This window comes from Ricinus communis, chromosome 1 (assembly GCF_019578655.1).
Source record: "Ricinus communis isolate WT05 ecotype wild-type chromosome 1, ASM1957865v1, whole genome shotgun sequence".
Classification (NCBI taxonomy): Eukaryota; Viridiplantae; Streptophyta; class Magnoliopsida; order Malpighiales; family Euphorbiaceae; genus Ricinus; species Ricinus communis.
In genome coordinates this window covers 9207712-9227988 of record NC_063256.1, presented here as the reverse complement: position 1 = coordinate 9227988, position 20277 = coordinate 9207712, and the positions used below count along the sequence as shown (strand labels likewise).

Below are 20277 nucleotides of genomic sequence, written 5' to 3'. Positions count from 1 at the left end.
AAATATTTAAAACATTAATATCTTTTTTTCCCATAATAAAAAATAAAATAGTAATTTCTATTGAACATAATTATACGAATATTCTTTTATTGTAAAATATTTATAAAAATATAACTAATTTGGATAATATCTAAACCCCTTATACTAATATTTATTTTGAGACTAAGGAGAGAAACACAGTTAAAACAAGAACAGTTCTGAGTGAATGACACATTGAAATTACATTTTTGTTTTAGTTCAAACTAAGAGCTAAGGCAAGATCAATTTTAGCTATTTTATTCAAAAATGGAAGAAAATAAGAAGAAGAAGAAAGGATAGCTACTGTATGTAGTTGGAACATTAGAAAAGGAAATAATAATGTCATAAACTTGAAGTTTTGAAGCTTTTCATTATTCTTTAAATACCATTATATCGCATGTTAATATGTTTAGACACAATGATGGCTTAAAAAATATTTAATTAGGGAACAAATAGATTGATTATTCCTAAAGAAATACATAATAAAACATAAAAGAAAAAAGAAATGAGGAAGAACAAAAGAGGAGACAATTGCTCCCCACAACAGACAACAACTGATTAGTAGCAAGATTAAAACCTTAAAACCAGACAACACCAGAGAGAATGTGTAAAGAGAAACAAAGACATCCATTGAATTCCGTCAATTACCAAAATAGTCACTGGGTCTCCAAGAAAATTCATGGAACCCTTTAAAGGGTAAAAGGGTACCAGTTCATCAAGTAGAAAAAAAAAAAAAAAAAATTAATCCATGAAGAAAATTTGTCCCAGAAAGAAGGGGACAAAGTCCTAGGCAGTACAACATAAATACAATACAACAAGGGAAAGTCTCAAATCTCAGGAATTGGAATTGGACCTTGGAAAAAAAAAAAAAAAGGTGGTTAGGGTTTCCAAAGTAGCTAAGGTATCCAATGCCCCGTAAGCTAAACACAAATGGGTAATGGGTGAAGAAGAGAACCGAGGAAATGTCCAAATCAATAGCATATTGAACTGAGGAAGCTTTCTTAGTTGGACCAGTTTAGCTCCAGTTCTCTTACCTCTTTATTCTCCTAAAAATTATTGGCCAAAATCTTTTTCAAGATCTCCATAATCTTATTTGTCTCATAAAAGAAGAAATGATGTTTTTCTTTTTTTTGTTTCTGTTAAACTTTCTTGTCTCGTTTTTATATTCTCACAACAAGTCAAAAAGATAATCATAAGTGATGTCTAACGTATGCCCTTATATATACATATAGTTTGATAGAAGAAGATAAAAATATGTAATATCTTTATGACCCTATAAATTATATTTATTGATCAGTTGTTTTTTCTGGGTTGGATTTCAACTCGGACATTCATTTCTACAATTATTTTACTTCAGCATTACACTAAAATACAATGTCGTTTTAATTGGTTAGGTAGTATCATTGTGTGACTTTTACATGCCATATTAATATCAACAGACAAAGCTAATCTATTTAAGTCAGTACGGATTGGGATAATTAAATTAGTTAAAAGTAATACAGAGAAAAAACAAAATATTAATATGATGAACTACAAACATGTGAAGGTGATGCTGATATACCAACCAGCAAGGACCAATGCTGTGTTACCTTTTACCTAAGCTGCTGCTTTACAAATAATAACATTTTTTTGGATCCATTATTGATACAGTAATTAGAAATAATCTTTCCTTATACTTTCACCAATCTCTGTCATATATAGCTGTCATGTAAAACTATACTTGAACCTAATATGTATACAACAGAAATTCATTTTTCTATTGTCATAAACTTGTACAGGCATAATCATACCTCAGTTAATAATAGTCTTTGATTAAAGCTCCCTTAAAATGTAATTAAGGGTGCATTTGGTTGATCTAATGGAAGTCTAAGGTAATTAACCACCTTAATTCATAACTGATATGTACGAAGAAAAAAGTAAATAAATTGATTTGACTTTTTAAAATTGTAAAAATAATTAGATAAATTTTTTTGAAATAAAATATCTATAAAAATTATCGTATGCTTCCGAAAATAAATTATTAAGAGCGATAAAATGATGCAAACAGTAAATTGAAAGAGAAATTAGTCAGATGGAACACACCAAATAATACAGCACCAACCAACTTGTTTGTCTTTGGCATATTAATAATCTCAATAATGGAGAAGAAACATCACCATCTCCATTTCCATCTCTAATTTAAGAGGTTGCTGATCAGATGACTTCTACTTCTAGTTTATACATATTTATATTCTATAATATTATGATATATTTTTGTATTTTTACATTGATTCTAACCAACGATCCTATCAAATTTATACATATATATTCATTTGCACTACTGTTTAGTTGAAGACACACATGGCCTGTCTCTTGGTTTTATCCCACAGCTTTGCTGGTATTGCTTAGCGTAAACGTCCATTAACATATACAAACCCTTTTCAATTGAAATATTCTCCAAGCATCTCTCTATTTTTTTTTTCTAAATTAAAAAAATAAAAATAAAAAAACTAAAAACTAACTACAGATTGATTTGACTACATTAAATATTTAATATTATGGTTCTATATAGTTTTAAAAGTTTATTAATAGAGTTTATGAATGAGAGGAAAAAGAAAAATCAAGAATTGGTAACATATAATGCTGTAGACGTATTTTTCACTGTAAAGATTCTTGGAAAGAAAATGACAAATTAATTCTGGTAAAAAGGCAAGAGATCCAACTACTCATACATATGTACAACCAACAACAGCAAATACTTTTGCTTTCCTCTTATTTTCTTTTGGTAAACATATAATGGCATTGACTTGCCAAATCTTGGATCAATAAAACCCCAACACCTTTACACTTACTGCTACTACAAATATTATCAGATCTGTTATGCTGACCTTCAATAAGAACCGAGACAGCACCCCCAATTGCCTTACAAGACATGAAACATGCACAAATTTATTAAGGTTGACTGTTTACTGGGGAGAAATTAAAAAAAGAAAAGAAATTACTAGTACAAATATGGAAACGTATCCCAAAATTTATGGGATTGTTCCTTCGAGAAGAAGACAAGCAATCAATTTTGAACAAGGAATGTGATTTGAGATGATATTGGGTTTAGTTGATTAAAAAACCAAACTATGTTGTGCAGAAGCATCAATTTCTAGACTCTGAATTTTGAAAATATAACAGCATAATTTGCGTTAGTAAGGATTTGTACGCTGAGTGCAGCTTGGGAGGGTCCTCTACGCAGATTTCTGCCAATTGGGTTTTATGTATGAACACTATCACTATTTTACAGCTTGTTATGCTTGTATAGCAGTTTTGTGGACCATTTTTGTCAATTGGTTAGGTAGGTGTTAAATATATATTGGCCGTCACAAGTTTGGGGAAGCTCCAGATTTTATTTTGCAGTGGTTGCTTCATGATATAAGTGGAGTTTCTTACTCCCTTTCTGTTGTTGCCTAGTTCCTGAGTTATCCCACGTTATTGATAAATAAATAAATAAGTGCCTAAGTGCAGCCTGAGATTAATAAGGATTTGAATTACATTCATGATGTATTTGAAAGGTCAAAACAAAAGGGTTAATAATATTGTGGAAATGAATATCATGAATTGGACTCATTGCATATAAAGCTGCTCTAATCATGGCCTCAATGGCCTCTCCGGATCCAGCAAACTAATATCATAATTTCTTTCATAGTTATGGGCTTATGGGTCTACTCAAGGATATCACGAGACAAGGACCACTCACTTTTAAATTCGTAGATGCATCCAGCTTTGGGAATTATTCTAGCCTTTCAATGGACAAACCTAAGCTTGACGTACTATGTTGGTGTCGACCACATGAAGAACCTTGCAATACGAGCCATTGCATTACTGCCTGAGAGGGGACCATTTATTTTATTACCCTATTTTCCTTTCTTTTGATTATGGACACAAAGCCGATTTAAGTAGCATGCTGGTCTAGAGGCTAATGGATTTAGAGTGCAAGTTTAAATTGGCTGATGGGCCTGTAGATGCAATAGACCCATTATTTGGAGCGTTTTGTCAAACACCTAGCAAGCAATCTAAAACCCCTGTTTGCTAGACAGCTAAAACCCCAAATTGGAACTCGACCATGCGAAACAAAAACGGAGCTTCTTCTAGAAGCACCACTGAGGCGTCCAAATCTAGCCTTGTTCCTCAAGAGCAAGAGTATGCTGTCTCTTTGTTGTTTTAGCTCTTTTCTTTATGACTCTGTTTCCATTTATAAGGAATCCCAACTTTAATGTAAAGATTGCCCTTGTCTGATCTTTGAATGTATAGCTGCTATGAAGGGGAGCGTCTTGCTCGTTTGCTAAAACTGATTCAAGGGTAAAATCACTTCCAATTTTGGTTTCATTTTTGGATTTGAATTCTTGTCTTTGATATGGTTTTCACTTGGTGGCAGTGGAATAGAGTCTGCAAAGCATGTAGATAAGAAGTCACTGCCTGAGAAATTTTGGTTCAAGGTCGTTCTTTTCGCAATTTTATCGATTGTTATTTTGAGCTTTGATCATATATATTATATGGGTTGTTTTTCATTTGGTATAGCAACAATTCGCCATTGGGGTGAATGAAGTGACTAGAGCTCTTGAACGGATGTTGCCTGCAACGGAGATGAGAGGCTCCCCTCAAAAGCCTGCTTGTAGTAGTATTATCTCCACCAATCATCGGAGACCGCCTCCAGTTCGGATTCAGGTTAGTTGAGTTGCTATTGCTATTTGAATTCTGTTCGACTCCGACTAAATCTAGACTGACTACCTTACCTACATTATATTTATTGTAATGTCTGTTATGGCATGTTTAGGTAATACTGATAGCTTCTGATAGTAACCCAAAGTGGCTAACAAAGCATCTGCCGAGCTTGGCTTCATCAAGAAAGATACCTGTGATCTTTGTCAGAGATAAGAAAGGCGGATCCTTGAGATTAGGCGAACTTGTTAATCTTAAAACAGCGATTGCCCTTGGAATAAAAGTAAGGATAATGACTTTCATAAAAGTTTTCTATGCTACAAAATTGCTCGACTGATATTATTTCATTTCGTGTAGGCTAAAGGAAATTCTATAAATCAAATTGTTGAGGAAATGCTTTGCGGTGGTGATGTAATGAACCTAGAAACAGAGTGCCAGAACTTGGCTGAGATGTCTGGTGCACTCTGTCAGTGAACTGTTATTTTCACAGGAATGATTTTACGCGCTCTGTCGCAGAGCAAAAAAGGAGGGGAAGAGCAAGAGAACTGAATCATGAGCTCCTATGTTCAAGTTTAGATGACACCCATTTTGACATGCTTCTTTGAATTCAGACCTTCAAAAATGGTTTCAATCAGTCGCGTGACTGTTCTTCTTTAGTCATCATCCAGTGATCTGTTTATACTTCAACTGTGTGCCAATATATTCATTCTGACATGAGCCGTATTCCAAATTGATATGGAAGTTTTATCTGCCCATAAGGAGTGCGTATTAACCTTCTTTTATGTTTTTCGGATATTTTTCTCGTCTTCGAACACGCCAACATCGTACAAAGCCTACTTCAAAAAGAAACCATAATGTTCAAGCACGCCAGTGACTCAAAGCAGTTTCCTACCTCGCTATCTTTCCAGATTCCCATAGAGTAAAACATAAGGTCTTTTTGTCCAAATAAATGATTCATCGAATAATAAACCACCACTGATAGACACAACTTATTTTCTGATTTCCTCTTATTACGATTGGGATCAAAAAAAAAAAAAAAATGGAGCCCTATGTGTATGTTACAATTTCAGATCTTTCCTAATTTCAATGGTGTGGTTCCCCTATGGTACAGTTAAACAGACAAGTATTTTCTCTCTTTAGGACAATTGATGCACATCGAAGATTTACTATGTATTATACACCATTTGATTACCATTCACTATACCACAGAGCAAGAAGACTTTATGCATTTCCACCCTTTAAATTTTTTGTCGGAATTATTACTTTAAGGCTTCAAGCGCTAGCTCGGGGGCTTGCAGCTGATGAAGAGGACTCTGCGGCACCAACAGGACCAACATCCTTACCACCACCTCTACCATTTGTGACAAGTTTGGCCGACTTCTTATTCTGGTTTTGTTCCTTGTTCTTTACTAGCACTGGTTGGAACTGCCAAAGATAACAGGAAAAAAATATAGACATTGAGTAAAAGATAGAGGATTTTAAGCATTGCAAAATGATAAATCGGTGATACCATAATCTTTAGAAGTTGGGTTAGTATAGACCTGATATATGGAGTATATAACATTTCTTCTTATCTGAGCCATCATCTCCAAGAAGAGATTATAGCCTTCTAGCTTATACTCAATAAGTGGATCACGCTGCGCATATCCGCGCAAGCCTACAGCTTGCTGAACGAACTTGATCGCCTGCAAGTGTTCCTTCCACAAGCGATCAATATTGCTTAAAATTAAGAATCTCTCAGCTTCCATCATCAAGCCGGGTGCTTCTTTTTCCACAATATCCTAAAATACAGTTCAAAATAGGGGGAAATTAGAAACTTTTTGGACACATGGGAATATGACACTAGAGACAAAATTTTGGCTCAGGACCACCTTCCCCCATGATTGATATGTTGTTTGGCAACAGACTGGTGGGTAAAACCCACTGGAGTCCAAATTACTAAATAGTAAAGATAGGATTTGTAGCACTGAGTTGTGTGTATATCAATAGCAGGAATTCACCACAACCTTAATTTCAAGTAATACAAAAGTATCGGGACTGTTGAAGATGGAAATAAGGTCCAGCCCTATTAATGCTCTCATGCTAATAGAGTTGATGTCACCTAGTTCGAGTATGGCTAGATGTACTACCATGTCTAAGGTCAAATGCAGCACTTTTTCCTCTCACTTTAAAGAACAAGGAGCAAATGTTATAATGAACAAAAATCTTTCTCAAGCCTATGAAATCAAAATACAAACCCTTTTCTGCAAATATGCTTCACGACCTCGGAGACAAAGGTAATCCTGCAACTCCTCATAACTTGAACTCTTACTTCTCAACAGATCAGGGGTTAAATCATTCAGGAGGTAGCAATATCTACAGTAACAACAATACATGTCAGTAAATTACAATAAAAAAATATTAAACAAGAAAGTTATCCTATAACAAAATAGACTACCACAGAAACACCAGAGTCTGGTTTTTCATCTAAAATTCTTCATTATTATTTGTCCATGTATTTTCATTCTCAAAATAATTTTAAGGAACAAGGAATGCAGAAACATTATTCATGTTCTAGCATTCATCCATATTAAGCATGGAGGATTAAGGGAGATTCTTACTGCTGAAGTTTTGCAATGAGCTTTTCAAAATCCCAACTTTCCTTTGGAGCATCGGAACCAATATTTGCCTGAATATAACTCATACAGTTAAATAGTTGAAACCAGATGCATTCTAGCACAGGATATGGATAAGATATCACCATAAAATTCTCAAACAGGTTACCTCTAAGATGTCATCCATTGTCAATTCAGCATATTCAATAATAAGAGACTGGAGATTGTCTGATTTAAGAGCTCGTCTCCTCTCAGTATACACACGATCTCTTTGGCTATTCAGGACTTCATCATATTCAAATAGTTGCTTCCGGATGTCGAAAAAATAGTTCTCCACTTTCCTCTGAGCTTCATCTAGTGCTTTTGTCAACATCTGGGACTCAATTGGTAGGTCTTCAACTCTAAAAGCTCTCATCAAGCCCTATGAGTAGCAAAATCAAGAAAAGTTACAAGTAATAACGTTATAAAGGGATCATTCAGCGCACAAAGTACTCCCTAGCTAGTGCGGAGGTAGGCGGAGGGTGGGCGATAACATTATACCCTAAAAAGTTACATATAATAAGCTTATTATAGAGTAACATTAGCAACTAGACGACTCTTGTAGGTCTAACCTGGATTCTGTCACCACCGAAAATCCTGAAAATGTTATCTTCAAGACTTAGGAAAAAGCGGGAACTTCCAGGATCCCCTTGACGACCACTTCGACCACGAAGCTGTGCAAACAAAGATATAATTTTTCCTTCAGTATATTCTAAATGACATTAACAAAAAACGAAAAATTCAAATCAGATAAATGCAGAGAGACAAGGAGAAAGAGGAATCCTCTCTTTCAAATGAATTCAAGGACAGCATGGATTCAATATTCGCAAAACTTATCTTCATAACTTAAAATGCAATAATTTGCATACTCAACCTGATTATCAATTCGGCGTGATTCATGCCTTTCAGTCCCCACCACATGTAGTCCACCAGCTGATACAACCTGCAGGGATGTGGGTATAAATTGAGTTCCAATAACTGTAATAGATAAAATCAGGTAATATATTACTCTTGGAACAAATTTAACCTTCTTCCTTTCTTCCTCAGTGTAGATCTTATATTCTGCAACAATTTCTAGAAAAGCGTTCCGCAGATTGGCAATGACTTCATCTTGAACAGGACCCTATAAAAGAAAATTGTTGACACCTGTGAGCTGACTGAGATTTTTTTTCCTTTCCAATTTGATTTGCAAAAACAACCTACTCTCCATGATTTACACCTTTTCACAAGAGTAAGATAGACGCTCCTCTGCTTCAAGCTCAGTCAATGATCTCTGGCCCCAGGTTTTTACAGCTAACTGTACAGCTTCCTCAGCCAAGTCAGTGTTCTTTTTACTTAACTTGCATGGAAACAAACTTTCATTGACCTGAGATATAGAAAACAATGAGACTTGTAATGATGCGCATAACCTGCAGCCTCTATCAAAATACAGTGTATATTCCAAAAGCAAAGCCCATGTATCAGGTGATGTTAAAACCAAACCTTCCATGTCTTCATTGGAGGAGGTTTCTTTACTGATACAAAAACTCCTTCGGCTGGCTTAACAACTCTGCAACATTTAGGCAACAGTAAGTTACTCTAAAACACATGATAAAAGGTGATAATTTGCACATCATTTTAAATAAAAACACTCTTTCAGACTCAGTAAACTAAGTTCCATAACGTATATAACAGTGCCAGATTCAAAGAAGAAGCCTTTCTTGTCCATTTATGAGATGCCAATTGCTTTTCAACAAAGGGAAGCACTATCCTTTACTGAAATCACGACACATATAGCGGGAACGGCTTCTTCCCTTCCAGTGCAGGTGAAGATTTGATACTTACAAACAGCTTGCAAATTAATTCACATACATAAAGTTCAATGTTAATGAACCAGTTAAATTCTTCATACTAGATATATGGTACTTGTGAGTGATATTATGATACCAAATAATGTTGTGAAAGTTTTCCATGAAGGATATCAAATTAATTCTACTGAATCATTTTTAGTATTAGAACAAATAAGGGAATGGAAATATTAATGAAAAATGTGAATTTCAGTAGTTTAGTCACTAGACTGCGCAGCTAAACCATAGAAATGCAAGAGGTAAAGAATACAAAGAGTAGATCAACATTTTGAAGTTCAAACATACCTTGGCATGAGCATTTCACGAAGCTTCAACCTTGCCATAAATTCTGCATTTCCACCAAGAATAATATCTGTTCCTCGACCTGCCATATTTGTAGCAATTGTCACTGCCCCCAAACGACCACTCTGTGCTACAATCTCAGCTTCCCTCTCCACATTCTCTGGTTTTGCATTGAGAACCTTCAAGAAATACATATCTATTAATTTTCTCACCCAGGGAACACTTATCTAATAGATTGCAGTTTATATCATTATTTCACACATGGTGGTGGTGTAAAGTTCATTATCTTCAGTTCCATGACTTCAATTCCCAAAGATAAACTTGGATTCACCTCATGAGAAATACCAGCTTCTTGCAACTGTTCTGACAGTGCATCACTCTGCTCAACACTTGTTGTGCCGACAAGCACTGGCCGACCTGTTTTGTTCATTCGAGAAATTTCTACAACAACTGCCCGCCATTTTCCTGTGGTTGCCCTGAAAACTACATCGGATTCATCCTGAGAAGGAATCGAGATGATAAGAAAACTGGCTGGAAATTGAATGAGCATTAACAAGCTGAATTGATTAAAGACCACATATTGGCTGGAAAGATACAGGGATCCAGCTTCTATAGAAACAGAAAAAGAGAAAAAATGAAGCAAAAGATAAAGTCACCTACTATGACACAGATGTTTTAATTTTAGACTATTAGGCAAAAAACTTGTGACCTATATGTTCCATCTAGGGTCTTCATATTTGTCATAAAATGGATAACACTGTTTTATAAGTATCAGTATTAATACAGTAGAACACACCTTTCTTATCATGGGCTTGTTCGTAGGCACAATTGTAACTTTAAGTTTGTATATACTCTCAAATTCTGTGCTTTCAGTTGCAGCAGTGCCAGTCATTCCACAAAGTTTTGGGAACTGTAGATAGAGCATTAAAAAGTTAAACAAACTGCCAGAACTGGTCCATGTAAGTAGCTGAGGGCTAGAATGTTCCAACCTGGAGAAAGAAGTTTTGGTAGCTAATTGATGCCAGGGTTACAGTTTCATTTTGAATGGGCAAACCTTCTTTTGCTTCCACCGCTTGATGAAGTCCATCACTCCACCTCCTCCCCTGACAGAAGAAAGAAAATATAAATTCCATTGTGCCTTCAGTTACCAAGTACCAATCAGTGCTACCTCTTCTTGAAAAGAGAAATCTAAAACGAAATCCCCAATTTTCCGTATATAATTATGATACATAAATGATCACATTAAGTAGCAATAAAAATAATAAGTTTACCACTTAGATCAGCAGTATCACCTGCATAACTCGACCAGTAAATTCATCCACGATGAGCACTTCTTTGCCACGTATGATATAGTTAACATCTCTAAGAAACAGCTCTTTTGCTTTTATTGCATTCAGAACAAATGATGCCCACTGTTCTCGGGGATCATACAAATCTTTTACATCTAAAATTTCTTCAGCATCTTCATAACCCTGTTCTGTGAGGAGAATTGTTTTCTGCTTCTCATCCACCTGCAACAACAGCCCTGGTTAGAAAGAGAACTAAAAGAAAAATCACGTAAGATTTCTTTATTTTCACTACCTGATTTTTATTGTTACCATTGCTGCTGACTGAAAACTAAAAGATAAAACTTGCATTTGAAGAAAACAGAAGTTTGTTTCTTATGCGGCTACACCTAGGCAATTTGATTCAACCCACTAAAAATCAATTATAATAACAAATTTATATTTCCTTGTATCTCATATATGATTACTAGTCGAACCAAAACAAAATACTTTTTCCACAAATGCCAAAATATTTAGTTACAATTCCGTTACTAATGATTCCACATCCTAACAACCATTTTGTGTCCGTGACATGCTAGCCAGGCATCCAAGAGAATGAGCATGCCTGCAGGCCTTTGACACATCTCAGGTGTCCTGGAGGCATGGAGCCATTGTATGTCCGATGTGATTATAGCTCCTCATAAAAAATGAGTTCATGCTATCCTCATAAAACTCATCATTGCAATATATACTAAGAGCAACTCAAGAACTCCTCACATGTTCACCTTACAAAAGAAAACCCTAGATCCTGTTTTCAGAATTTAGTGACGCAGTTCCATTTCCCTTTCAACACAAAGAAAACAAGCTTACAGCATTATACTTCAGTAAGCAATCAAGAAAAAGCAAATGACTCTTGTAATACAAAAAGAAAATAAAGCCAATTGTCAAGCACTGTATTAGATTTAGTTCATTTAGTAAAAACATAATCAGTAGTCTTACAGTGTAATGTATATCTCGTTCAAAGGCCAATGCTATCTTTGCAGCCTTATAATATCGATCACTCGGTTTCTCTGCAGGTCCAGATATGATGAGAGGAGTTCTTGCTTCATCAATAAGAATAGAATCAACTTCATCAATTACACAGTAATTGAATCCTCTTAAGACTAGCTCCTCAACACTCTGTATATGTGAGAAAAATACAGTCAGCCATAAAAAGAACAAATACCCATCAAAATTAAAACAGCAACAGTAAAGGACGGAGGATAATACAGTGCCTAAAGCAAGAATTACTTTCCGTGGCAAGATTATCTCTCAGGTAATCAAAACCAAGCTCACTGTTGGTGACATATGTGATATCACACAAATAATTCTCTCTTCTTTGTTCACTTGTCATGTTTTCTGCCAAGAAAAGCAGCCGATAGATTATGCTAGCAATGTTAATAACAGCCTAACTTGCAAAAGTAATAATAATAAAAGAAGAAAATGAAGGTGACATAGACGCACACGAAGAACAGTATGCAAATACAATAAAAGAAAGAAAGTGACATACGTTGAATTAGGCCAACCTTCAAACCAAGGAAACGAGGAACTTGACCAACCCATTCACAATCTCTTCGAGCCAAATAATCATTGACAGTAACAACATGAACTCCTTTCCCACTTAATGCATTCAAATAAGCTGGTAAAATAGCAACAAGTGTCTTTCCTTCTCCAGTCCTCATTTCAGCTATTTCTCCCTTGTGAAGAACCATTCCACCTGCATTAGAAAAAAAAAAAAAAAAAATTGAACATAAACCAACCTTGAACAGAAATGCATAAGTAATAAAGCCGTTACCTATGAGTTGCACATCAAAAGGACGAAGCCCTAAAACTCTCTTGGAACCCTCTCTAACTACAGCAAATGCTTCCTGCAAATACATGTGCTTGTCAAAACAACAACACAAAGTAGTATTTGGCAGTGAAGACAAAGTTCAATATGTCAGCAACCAAAAAAAGAAAAAAGAGAGAAAGAAAGAGGACTTACAGGTAAAAGAGAATCCAAAGATTCACCATTTTGAGCACGCTCTTTTAAAGCACAAGTCTTGTCCCTGAGTTGAGAATCGGATAATGCGGACATTTCGGATTCCAATTTATTAATCACATTCACAGTTTGAGCATACTGTTGCCTCGTGGCTTCCCCTGTATCCGTTCCCTTAAATATTCCACCCAACAGACCACCTAGTGAAGCTACTATACTCCTCCTTTGCCTTCTTTTACTCCCCAATTTCGCGCCACAACTGAATAATTTTGTACCGTAAAACGAGGAGCCTATCTGAGTTTTGGGCATATGATTTTGGCTGGTAGCAAGAGATTTTATAGGAAAAGAAGAAATTGAAGGATAACGGTTTACTAAAGGAGACTCCAACAAGGATGCCGCCATTTTTATTTATTTACTTCTTCTAAATCAATCGCAAGATTTATGAGGAGTTACACCAATATATGAATATATAGTTGAGCGACGTGTTTTATCCTGCTTATTTACATAAAGTGGGGCGTTTAAGAAGAGGAACTCGTGTTGTGTCTGGGTGAAGATGACTGCAGTTGCAAAGGGAAGGGAAGGGAGAGGATAAGGTAAGCCAACAAATCAATTATTTTGCAGAAAATCCAGCCTTATATACTTGTGGACAAGTGGCCTTAAACGAGAGGACCTTGAATTTCTTTTCTTTCCTTTTATTTCTTTCTATTTCAGTAAACATTCACGTCTTTTTCATTATGAAAATAATTATCATTCAGTTAAATTTTAGAAAATACCTCAATAAATAAAAAACCTGCATTGATGGATGCAATTTTTATTTGTTCTATTATTTGTTGAGTTTTCATTGATCAAATATAGCAATATTATTTCATTGCAATAGATGATCATGACAGACTTCTGGAAAACAATGGAAATAATTAGAAAATTTAAAAAAAAAAAAAAAAAAAAGGGCAAAAAGGAATAGGTAAAGAAAAGAAAATTACAGCATGATGAAATGATAATTATATCCTGAACAAAATACACACAATACTTCTCTGGAGAAGTAACTCCAGAGGCAGAAGAACGTTGAGTAGATAAATAACAAGTTAAAATAAGACAGGGATCAACACTTCGAAGTCTTGTATATAAAATTAAGGTTTACACCAGGTACAATTGGTAAACAACGGATAGCATCCATGACATTATATAAATGATCTAACACTCGTTTTGCTCGAGTATCAATTACAGTTTTGGAAAACAAAAATTAGAGCACCTCCCGATCATTAGACATTGAAGAACATGGGAATAAATCCCTGCTCCGATATGTCCATTTCCTTGCTGGCCTTGCATAGGAAAGCATCAAGTAGCTGAGGAAAGGAATTATAATATTCTAGTAACTTCTGCCCCAGTATGTCCATTTCCTCGCTGGCTTTCCAGAGGCAAAGCACAATGTCCCTGAGAAAGGAAAAAGTTAATACGGTTGAGAAAGTTCATAAATTAGTGTTTAGAAGAAAAGAATCATAATCAGACTCTTGAGCTTCAAATCTTAACCATCACTATACCTAGTTCAACTGCCCAGAAATAACTTTAAATATCTCTCATTTTGTTGCACTATTAACCAGTTGATTCATGCTATGAACGGACAATGAAAAACTTAACAAGCGATCCAACTAGTTTGACAGGTTTCAAGAGCTAACAATGGTGCAATTTAAAAAATATTGATATTTTAGGTTCTTAAACAAAAAAAAAAGGAACAATAATGCAAATGAACCTTAAAAGACACCACAGACTGGTACCTTCAGGGAGCTCTGGCTGCTCAAACGGAGTACAAAGGCTCTTGGCTGCTCCCATCTCACCTTTGGTTCGCTGTTTCACATCTTCTTCCACCTCCTGCAAAACCATTACAGCACATTAGCTGTCTATAATGATATTCCAAGAAGAATGAAAACTGCATTTTGCTTATAGAACTTAATGGAAATGAAAAGAAAATTTATAGCATGAAGATCCATCCAAGATTATTAAAAGAGTATCTTTACCAATGACATGGGAAAGGATAGCATCAGTCAGAATCTTCCTAACAGGACAGGAACATTAAGCATGCCAAATGATATAGTTCGGCTACATAATTAGTTTACAACATAAAAATAACCACCATTTAAGTTCCTAGCACTATTCAAAATAAAGAAACTTTAGGAACAACAAAGAGTACAAAAGATATCACCCAAACCAGAACTCCATAGAATGACATAATAATTGAAGCAGCAAATATGGTAGCAAATTTACAAAAATGCAGAGTAATTGATCAAACGGAAATCTATGAAAATCGTCATAATCAAGAAATAATTTGCAGCAAAAAGGAATATCAATGTAATGTGCAATTTGTAAAAACTTCATAATGACAAACATAATACCTCCTCATCACACCAAGGAGCCAGGATCATTTTCCTTTGGCTTAGAGCCTCTGTGAACTCATCCCAAGTTCTTACAACTTGAATGCAGGCATCACGCTTTTGCTTAGCAGCATCAAAAAGACTTTGTTGAATAGCATCTAGTATCTCTTTTACTTGCTCAACCAAATTAACTCTGCTTATATCTTTTTTGGTTGCGTTATCACGACGAACAGTCCGTACCTGAAGATAAAGAGTACATTATCTGAGTAAACAACTCTAACTATGCCAATCAAGCCAAGACTGATTGGTCTCCCTAGAGCCTTTCAGGGTGCAGGGTGGTGATTAACTAATAATAAAGGGGAGGACTACCTCTTGTGTAGTCCAAGGCCTACCCAATCAACCAGGAAAAGAAAGTAATAATCTAGCTAGAAAGAGAAATGCTAAAGCAATAAATACCAAACAAATTATCACATGTATGAAAAAGAATATAGATCGCACTGGAAATGCAATGGTGCAGCCAACCTGATTATTTGCCAAATCTTTTGGCCCTATTTCAATCCTTAGGGGTACACCTTTCACCTCCCAGTGAGAGTACTTCCAGCCAGGAGAGTAATTGTCTCTGAAGTCACTCTCTGCACGGATGCCTACCTTGCACAAGGCATCCACAGTTTCAGTGCAAGCATCAAAAATGCCTTGAGTATCAGCATCTTTGTAGGGCACAGGAATCACAATAACTTGAACAGATGCCACTTTAGGTGGCAGCACTAAGCCTTTGTCATCACCATGAACCATCACCATCACCCCAATCTACATAAGAAATAAAGAAAGGTTGGAGAAAGTAAATTGCTATTGTGATGCCATGCCATACATTCAGTATGCAGCAATAGCCAAGCTGCAGGTAATTCAACTAAACTAAGCCTCAACCCAGATGCATAAAGATAATAATGCGATAATTAAGAAAGGCTTCAAGTGTAAAACCACATTATAGAGGTCTTAAAATACAGACACATAACAGATAAAAGGCAATTACTCAGCTCAAAACGACAAGATCCACAACGTTTACCGTTCGAGTACTATAGGCCCACGAGTTCTGCCAGACCATACCCTTCTCTCCCTTCTCATTTTCAAAGTTTATCTCAAACATTTTTGCAAAGTTTTGACCCAAACAATGAGAAGTTGCACCTTGAATACCACGTCCAGTGTTGGGAATAAATGCCTGTCACACTCAAAACAAATTTGAAACAATTTTATTCAGGTAAGGAATTCTAACAAACAGAATAGTATAACTGATATCATAGGTTAATGGGCTACATGCTACATACCTCAACACTGGTTGTGTAAAGTCCACCAGCAAATTTCTCCCTCTCACTTTTTTTGCCTTTCACGACTGGAACGGCCAAGAATTCTTCATATATACACCTATACAGCTCCAATATTTGAAGGACCTGATGCACAAGGAGAAAAACATATATCCTGTTTCTATAAAATTCTAACCATATGTGATGTCAATAACAATTATCAATCAGATAACCAGAAGCAGACAAACAACTTCTCTAAAAGAATGGAAATGAGAATATGCAGTGTCCCAAAATTTAGACAACTTGTGTATCTTAAGGGCACTGTACTACAAGCAGCTAAATGAAAAGCAGAACACAAAAGTGAACCAATAGAAAATGAACTCATGCATCATTCTGTTTGCCAAGGTTATTTGGAAAGAAAACAAAGTTAGATGAATGTGAAATAAGTATTTCCACTGAGGCAGAAAATGCAAGCATGCTGACAAGTTGGAAAATAGCTGCAATCCAAAGCTTGACAAGCTGGTTTATGAACTGAAAGGCTCTTATAATCCAACATATATAAACAAGAGGACTGAAGTTAAGTCCTCATTTTCATACCTCTTCATCTGCTTCTTCCTTTGTTGCAAAAGCAGTATGCCCTTCCTGCCAAAGGAATTCACGGCTCCTAAAACAAGGATATTCAAATATTATGAGACTATCTGAAGAAAAAAAATTGTTTGACAAGAGCTAGCCCACATATTGAAACAAGAGGCTCAACAAAGCAGTTTAACTTTGGTTAAATTAATAATAAATTGCATGATTTCTAACTCTACTGTTGCATAACAAAATCAATAAAGAGGTTTCTAGTAAACTGGAAGAGACACAATATCTCAAGCAAGAATCTGAGGGCTTACGTAATAATAACATGCCCATTAGAGAATTGAGTGCACAAATTTAACAATTACCAAAATTTACACATCACGTGACAGTACTTTAGAAGACTTTAAAATGGAGAAATCATAAAAAGGAAAAAATATACCTGATGAATGGAGTAGGATTACTGAATTCCCAACGGACGACATTGCACCACTGGTTAAGTTTCAAAGGCAAATCACGGTGTCCCCTGATCCACTTAGAATAGTAGGGATACATAACTGTTTCACTAGTTGGGCGAATCGCTATAGGAATTTCCAAGTCAGATTTCCCAGATTTTGTCACCCAAGCAACCTGAAGAAAACCAAAAGCAAATCCTTTTAAAAGAAATTTTGAATTTAGTTGCTTGAGAGGAGAATAGGCAATTCAGTTCTCCTTCCTGATTGTGCATGAAGAAATCAGATCTCACCTCTGGAGCAAATCCCTCTATGTGATCCTTCTCCTTTTCTAAGACACTAGATGAAACAAAAAGGGGAAAGTAACAGTTCTTAATTTTCATTTTCTTGATTTCTGCATCAAAGAATGTCTGCAGATTGACATCACTGAAAATCATTACATAATTGAAAAGAGAAACTAATACTTTAGAGAATATGGCCCAGAAAGGAATCATATCAAGAATGTAAAGACTGCCTATATTACAAAATAAATACTAAATGATTTAAGGGTCCAAACTTACTTGCATGACCTCCCAAATTGACATTGCCCATGGCCTCAAGATATAACAGCCAGAGATATCATAATACTCTATCATCTCACCACTCACAACCACCTAACAAAAGTCAAAAAGAAAAATTGGCAATAAGACTATGAGAGACCAAGAGACATAAAAACCATTAGTATGGGCACATGGTAGAAAGTAGATGAACAAGGACCCATCAATTGTTACGGAAGTGAGATGTACGTGGGTGGAGTGGCAGGAACCATCTATTCATCATGCAAAGCAATTAACCTTACTGGGATGCAAAACCACAGACTTAGCCAAGATTAGTTTTCTACTGAGTGGAGCAATCAACTATTTGAACATTAAAACAATCACTGATTTTTTCTGACATGTGATATTAGCCAGCTGTATATTGTAAAATGATAAATTCCAAGATGTTTTGTAATAATCCTGTGAACAAGAGGAGGATTTTCTATCAAGAGAATATCCACAATTTAAAATCAGTAAGAGCTTTGTTTTTAGATATATTTGAAAGAAAGAAAAAAGTTCTTTCACCAAATATATGGGTGTTATGTCAGTGCAACTCATTGCTTTCCCCAAATATTGGTCGTCCATACATACATCAAGGACATAATTACATAAAACTGGAAAAAAGTCTCAAGACATACATCTGAATACCATTCTCCAAATTGTTCTTCCTTTTTAAAGGAGAGTCCCAATCCAGTCTCTTTCTTCACCTCCTTCTTTTTTCCTTTGCCCCCTATCAAATCCAAAACAGATCATTTACAGTTGTGCACCACATGAATACACAAGAAATAATCATCAGTGAAGAGTGGCAAATACTCACCACTAGCCATTTCGCCAACTCAACTTGACCACAATACCTGGTGAAAAATTAACCAAATTAGCTAGAACCATAAAACTAAACTAAAATGGGCACACGCAGCTAAATCTGAATCAAATTAACGAAGTCAACGCAATCAAATTTTACAAGTGCTTAGACCTGATATTCTTACTCGTAAACTATAAGTTAGAAATTAGAAATACGAAATAAGGGACGTCAAACAGCAAAATAAATCTAAAGACATTGTGACCTATAATTCCAAAAATAAAAAAAGAATTGACGCGTAATTGTGTATAAAGATGCTCATTGTGATACTTGTGGAGATTACTGCAAAGAAATGAGAACTAACCTGAAAATCGATTTTCTTTTGATAGCGTGCGTTCTCTTTCTCCTCTCTATTGGTAGCAGTAAAAAGAGAGAGAAAAGAGAAACGATAAGAGGTTACAGTAAGAAACAAAGCGAAGGGCGCGCTTTATATGAAGCCCAAAACCCTAGTGGCTAGTGCTGACTTGTTTCGAATTTGACATTTCATATTGTGTCCGTCTCTGTTTGTGGAAACCGAATCACCATTTGGTTAGGTGGCTCGACTCGATACATATCGGGTGTATTTGCGGTCCGTTTTACTCTTTCGTTAAGTCACCGTTTCAGTTGATAATTGTCTTAAAGAAAACGTTTTATTAGTAAATAATTAAAGTCCTCTTATGTCTGACGAAATTTATATTTATATTCCTCTTGATTGAAAATTAATTAAACATCATCCTTTATCTTCTATTATATAAATTAATAAATGATTTTCTAAATAAATTTTATATTATATTTGATTAAGATTTATAAATATAAAATTTATATTAAATTTTAATAAAATAAATAAAATTTTAAATAAATTTCATATTTAACAAATCAATATATTTTATATTTATTAAAATATTAATAAATCAATATATTTCATATTTACTAAAATATTAATAAATCAATTCAAACCAAACACTGTATTAGCAATATTTTTTAATTTAGTTTTGTTTCAATTTATAGCAGTTCCATTCCAAACTGAAATTGCAGACCGGTCAGTAAATTTGGATCTAAATTTGACTATGCCAGTTCCGGGCCCAACCCCAGCTCCGAACCGGTGACAACTAAGTAGAGAGTAGTGGTGGTGTTGCATAAGCAGACACATTATTAATATATTAGCTGCAAAAACAATCGTGCAACACACCTTAGGTATGAAAATACTTTTAAGATTCTGCTGTTAGGCTATGCACACATGTGCTCATGCTCTCTATTCCTATGTCACCACCAAAGCACACTGAATCACAGGCTACATTGCAACAAATGGATGAGCTTGTAAATTTTTAATACTTGAGCGCCTGTAACCTAAAAGTAGCACAGATAGAACTTTACAACCCCTTGAAGAGTTCAGGAACGTGTGCAGTTTCACATCCAATGACGTG

The 20277-nt window shown here is 35.3% G+C and overlaps 3 protein-coding genes across 4 annotated transcripts; 1 reads left to right on the top strand and 2 right to left on the bottom strand.

Moving 5' to 3' along the window:
* Positions 1-3800: 3800 nt before the first annotated feature.
* On the top strand, positions 3801-5457 carry LOC8265871. Of its 2 annotated transcripts, none has more exons than XM_002515132.4 (6): positions 3801-4185; positions 4297-4344; positions 4421-4481; positions 4564-4710; positions 4820-4987; positions 5062-5457. In XM_002515132.4, the coding sequence occupies exons 1-6, from the start codon at positions 4109-4111 to the stop codon at positions 5176-5178; spliced, it is 618 nt and encodes a 205-aa protein (XP_002515178.1). In that variant the 5' UTR covers positions 3801-4108; the 3' UTR covers positions 5179-5457. The 2 variants fall into 2 exon arrangements, with proteins under 2 accessions (XP_002515178.1, XP_048226359.1); XM_048370402.1 differs by having other exon boundaries at positions 3803-4185; positions 4267-4344.
* Positions 5458-5683: 226 nt separating this feature from the next.
* Positions 5684-13358, bottom strand: LOC8265872 (protein translocase subunit SecA, chloroplastic). Its single transcript, XM_015716885.3, has 20 exons — positions 12755-13358; positions 12566-12638; positions 12281-12487; positions 12026-12129; positions 11731-11910; positions 10759-10977; positions 10456-10569; positions 10263-10376; positions 9798-9965; positions 9470-9645; positions 8820-8886; positions 8557-8703; positions 8365-8460; positions 8212-8280; positions 7910-8011; positions 7468-7719; positions 7305-7372; positions 6942-7059; positions 6246-6485; positions 5684-6129 (listed from the first exon to the last, which is right to left on the bottom strand). Exons 1-20 carry the CDS (start codon positions 13148-13150, stop codon positions 5977-5979), a joined length of 3063 nt encoding a protein of 1020 aa, XP_015572371.1. The 5' UTR covers positions 13151-13358; the 3' UTR covers positions 5684-5976.
* Positions 13359-13836: 478 nt separating this feature from the next.
* On the bottom strand, positions 13837-19415 carry LOC8265873 (proline--tRNA ligase, cytoplasmic). The gene is made up of 13 exons (XM_002515134.3): positions 19179-19415; positions 18833-18869; positions 18654-18745; positions 18001-18093; positions 17734-17850; positions 17431-17618; positions 17010-17076; positions 16437-16559; positions 16178-16330; positions 15637-15921; positions 15136-15354; positions 14521-14614; positions 13837-14179 (listed from the first exon to the last, which is right to left on the bottom strand). The coding sequence occupies exons 2-13, from the start codon at positions 18840-18842 to the stop codon at positions 14115-14117; spliced, it is 1506 nt and encodes a 501-aa protein (XP_002515180.1). The 5' UTR covers positions 18843-18869; positions 19179-19415; the 3' UTR covers positions 13837-14114.
* Positions 19416-20277: the final 862 nt, after the last annotated feature.

Coding starts and splice junctions, on each gene's coding strand:
- LOC8265871 (XM_002515132.4), top strand. CDS start 4,109: ATGCGAAACAAAAACGGAGCTTCTTCTAGAAGCACCACTGAGGCGTCC. Junction 4,711..4,819: donor CGCCTCCAGTTCGGATTCAG/GTTAGTTGAGTT, acceptor TGGCATGTTTAG/GTAATACTGATAGCTTCTGA. Junction 4,988..5,061: donor CGATTGCCCTTGGAATAAAA/GTAAGGATAATG, acceptor CATTTCGTGTAG/GCTAAAGGAAATTCTATAAA.
- LOC8265872 (XM_015716885.3), bottom strand. CDS start 13,150: ATGGCGGCATCCTTGTTGGAGTCTCCTTTAGTAAACCGTTATCCTTCA. Junction 8,461..8,556: donor TATCTTACTCTTGTGAAAAG/GTGTAAATCATG, acceptor TTTCTTTTATAG/GGTCCTGTTCAAGATGAAGT. Junction 7,373..7,467: donor CAATGGATGACATCTTAGAG/GTAACCTGTTTG, acceptor AGTTATATTCAG/GCAAATATTGGTTCCGATGC.
- LOC8265873 (XM_002515134.3), bottom strand. Junction 18,094..18,653: donor TTGGAGAATGGTATTCAGAT/GTATGTCTTGAG, acceptor GACTTTTGTTAG/GTGGTTGTGAGTGGTGAGAT. Junction 16,560..17,009: donor AGGAAGAAGCAGATGAAGAG/GTATGAAAATGA, acceptor CTTGTGCATCAG/GTCCTTCAAATATTGGAGCT.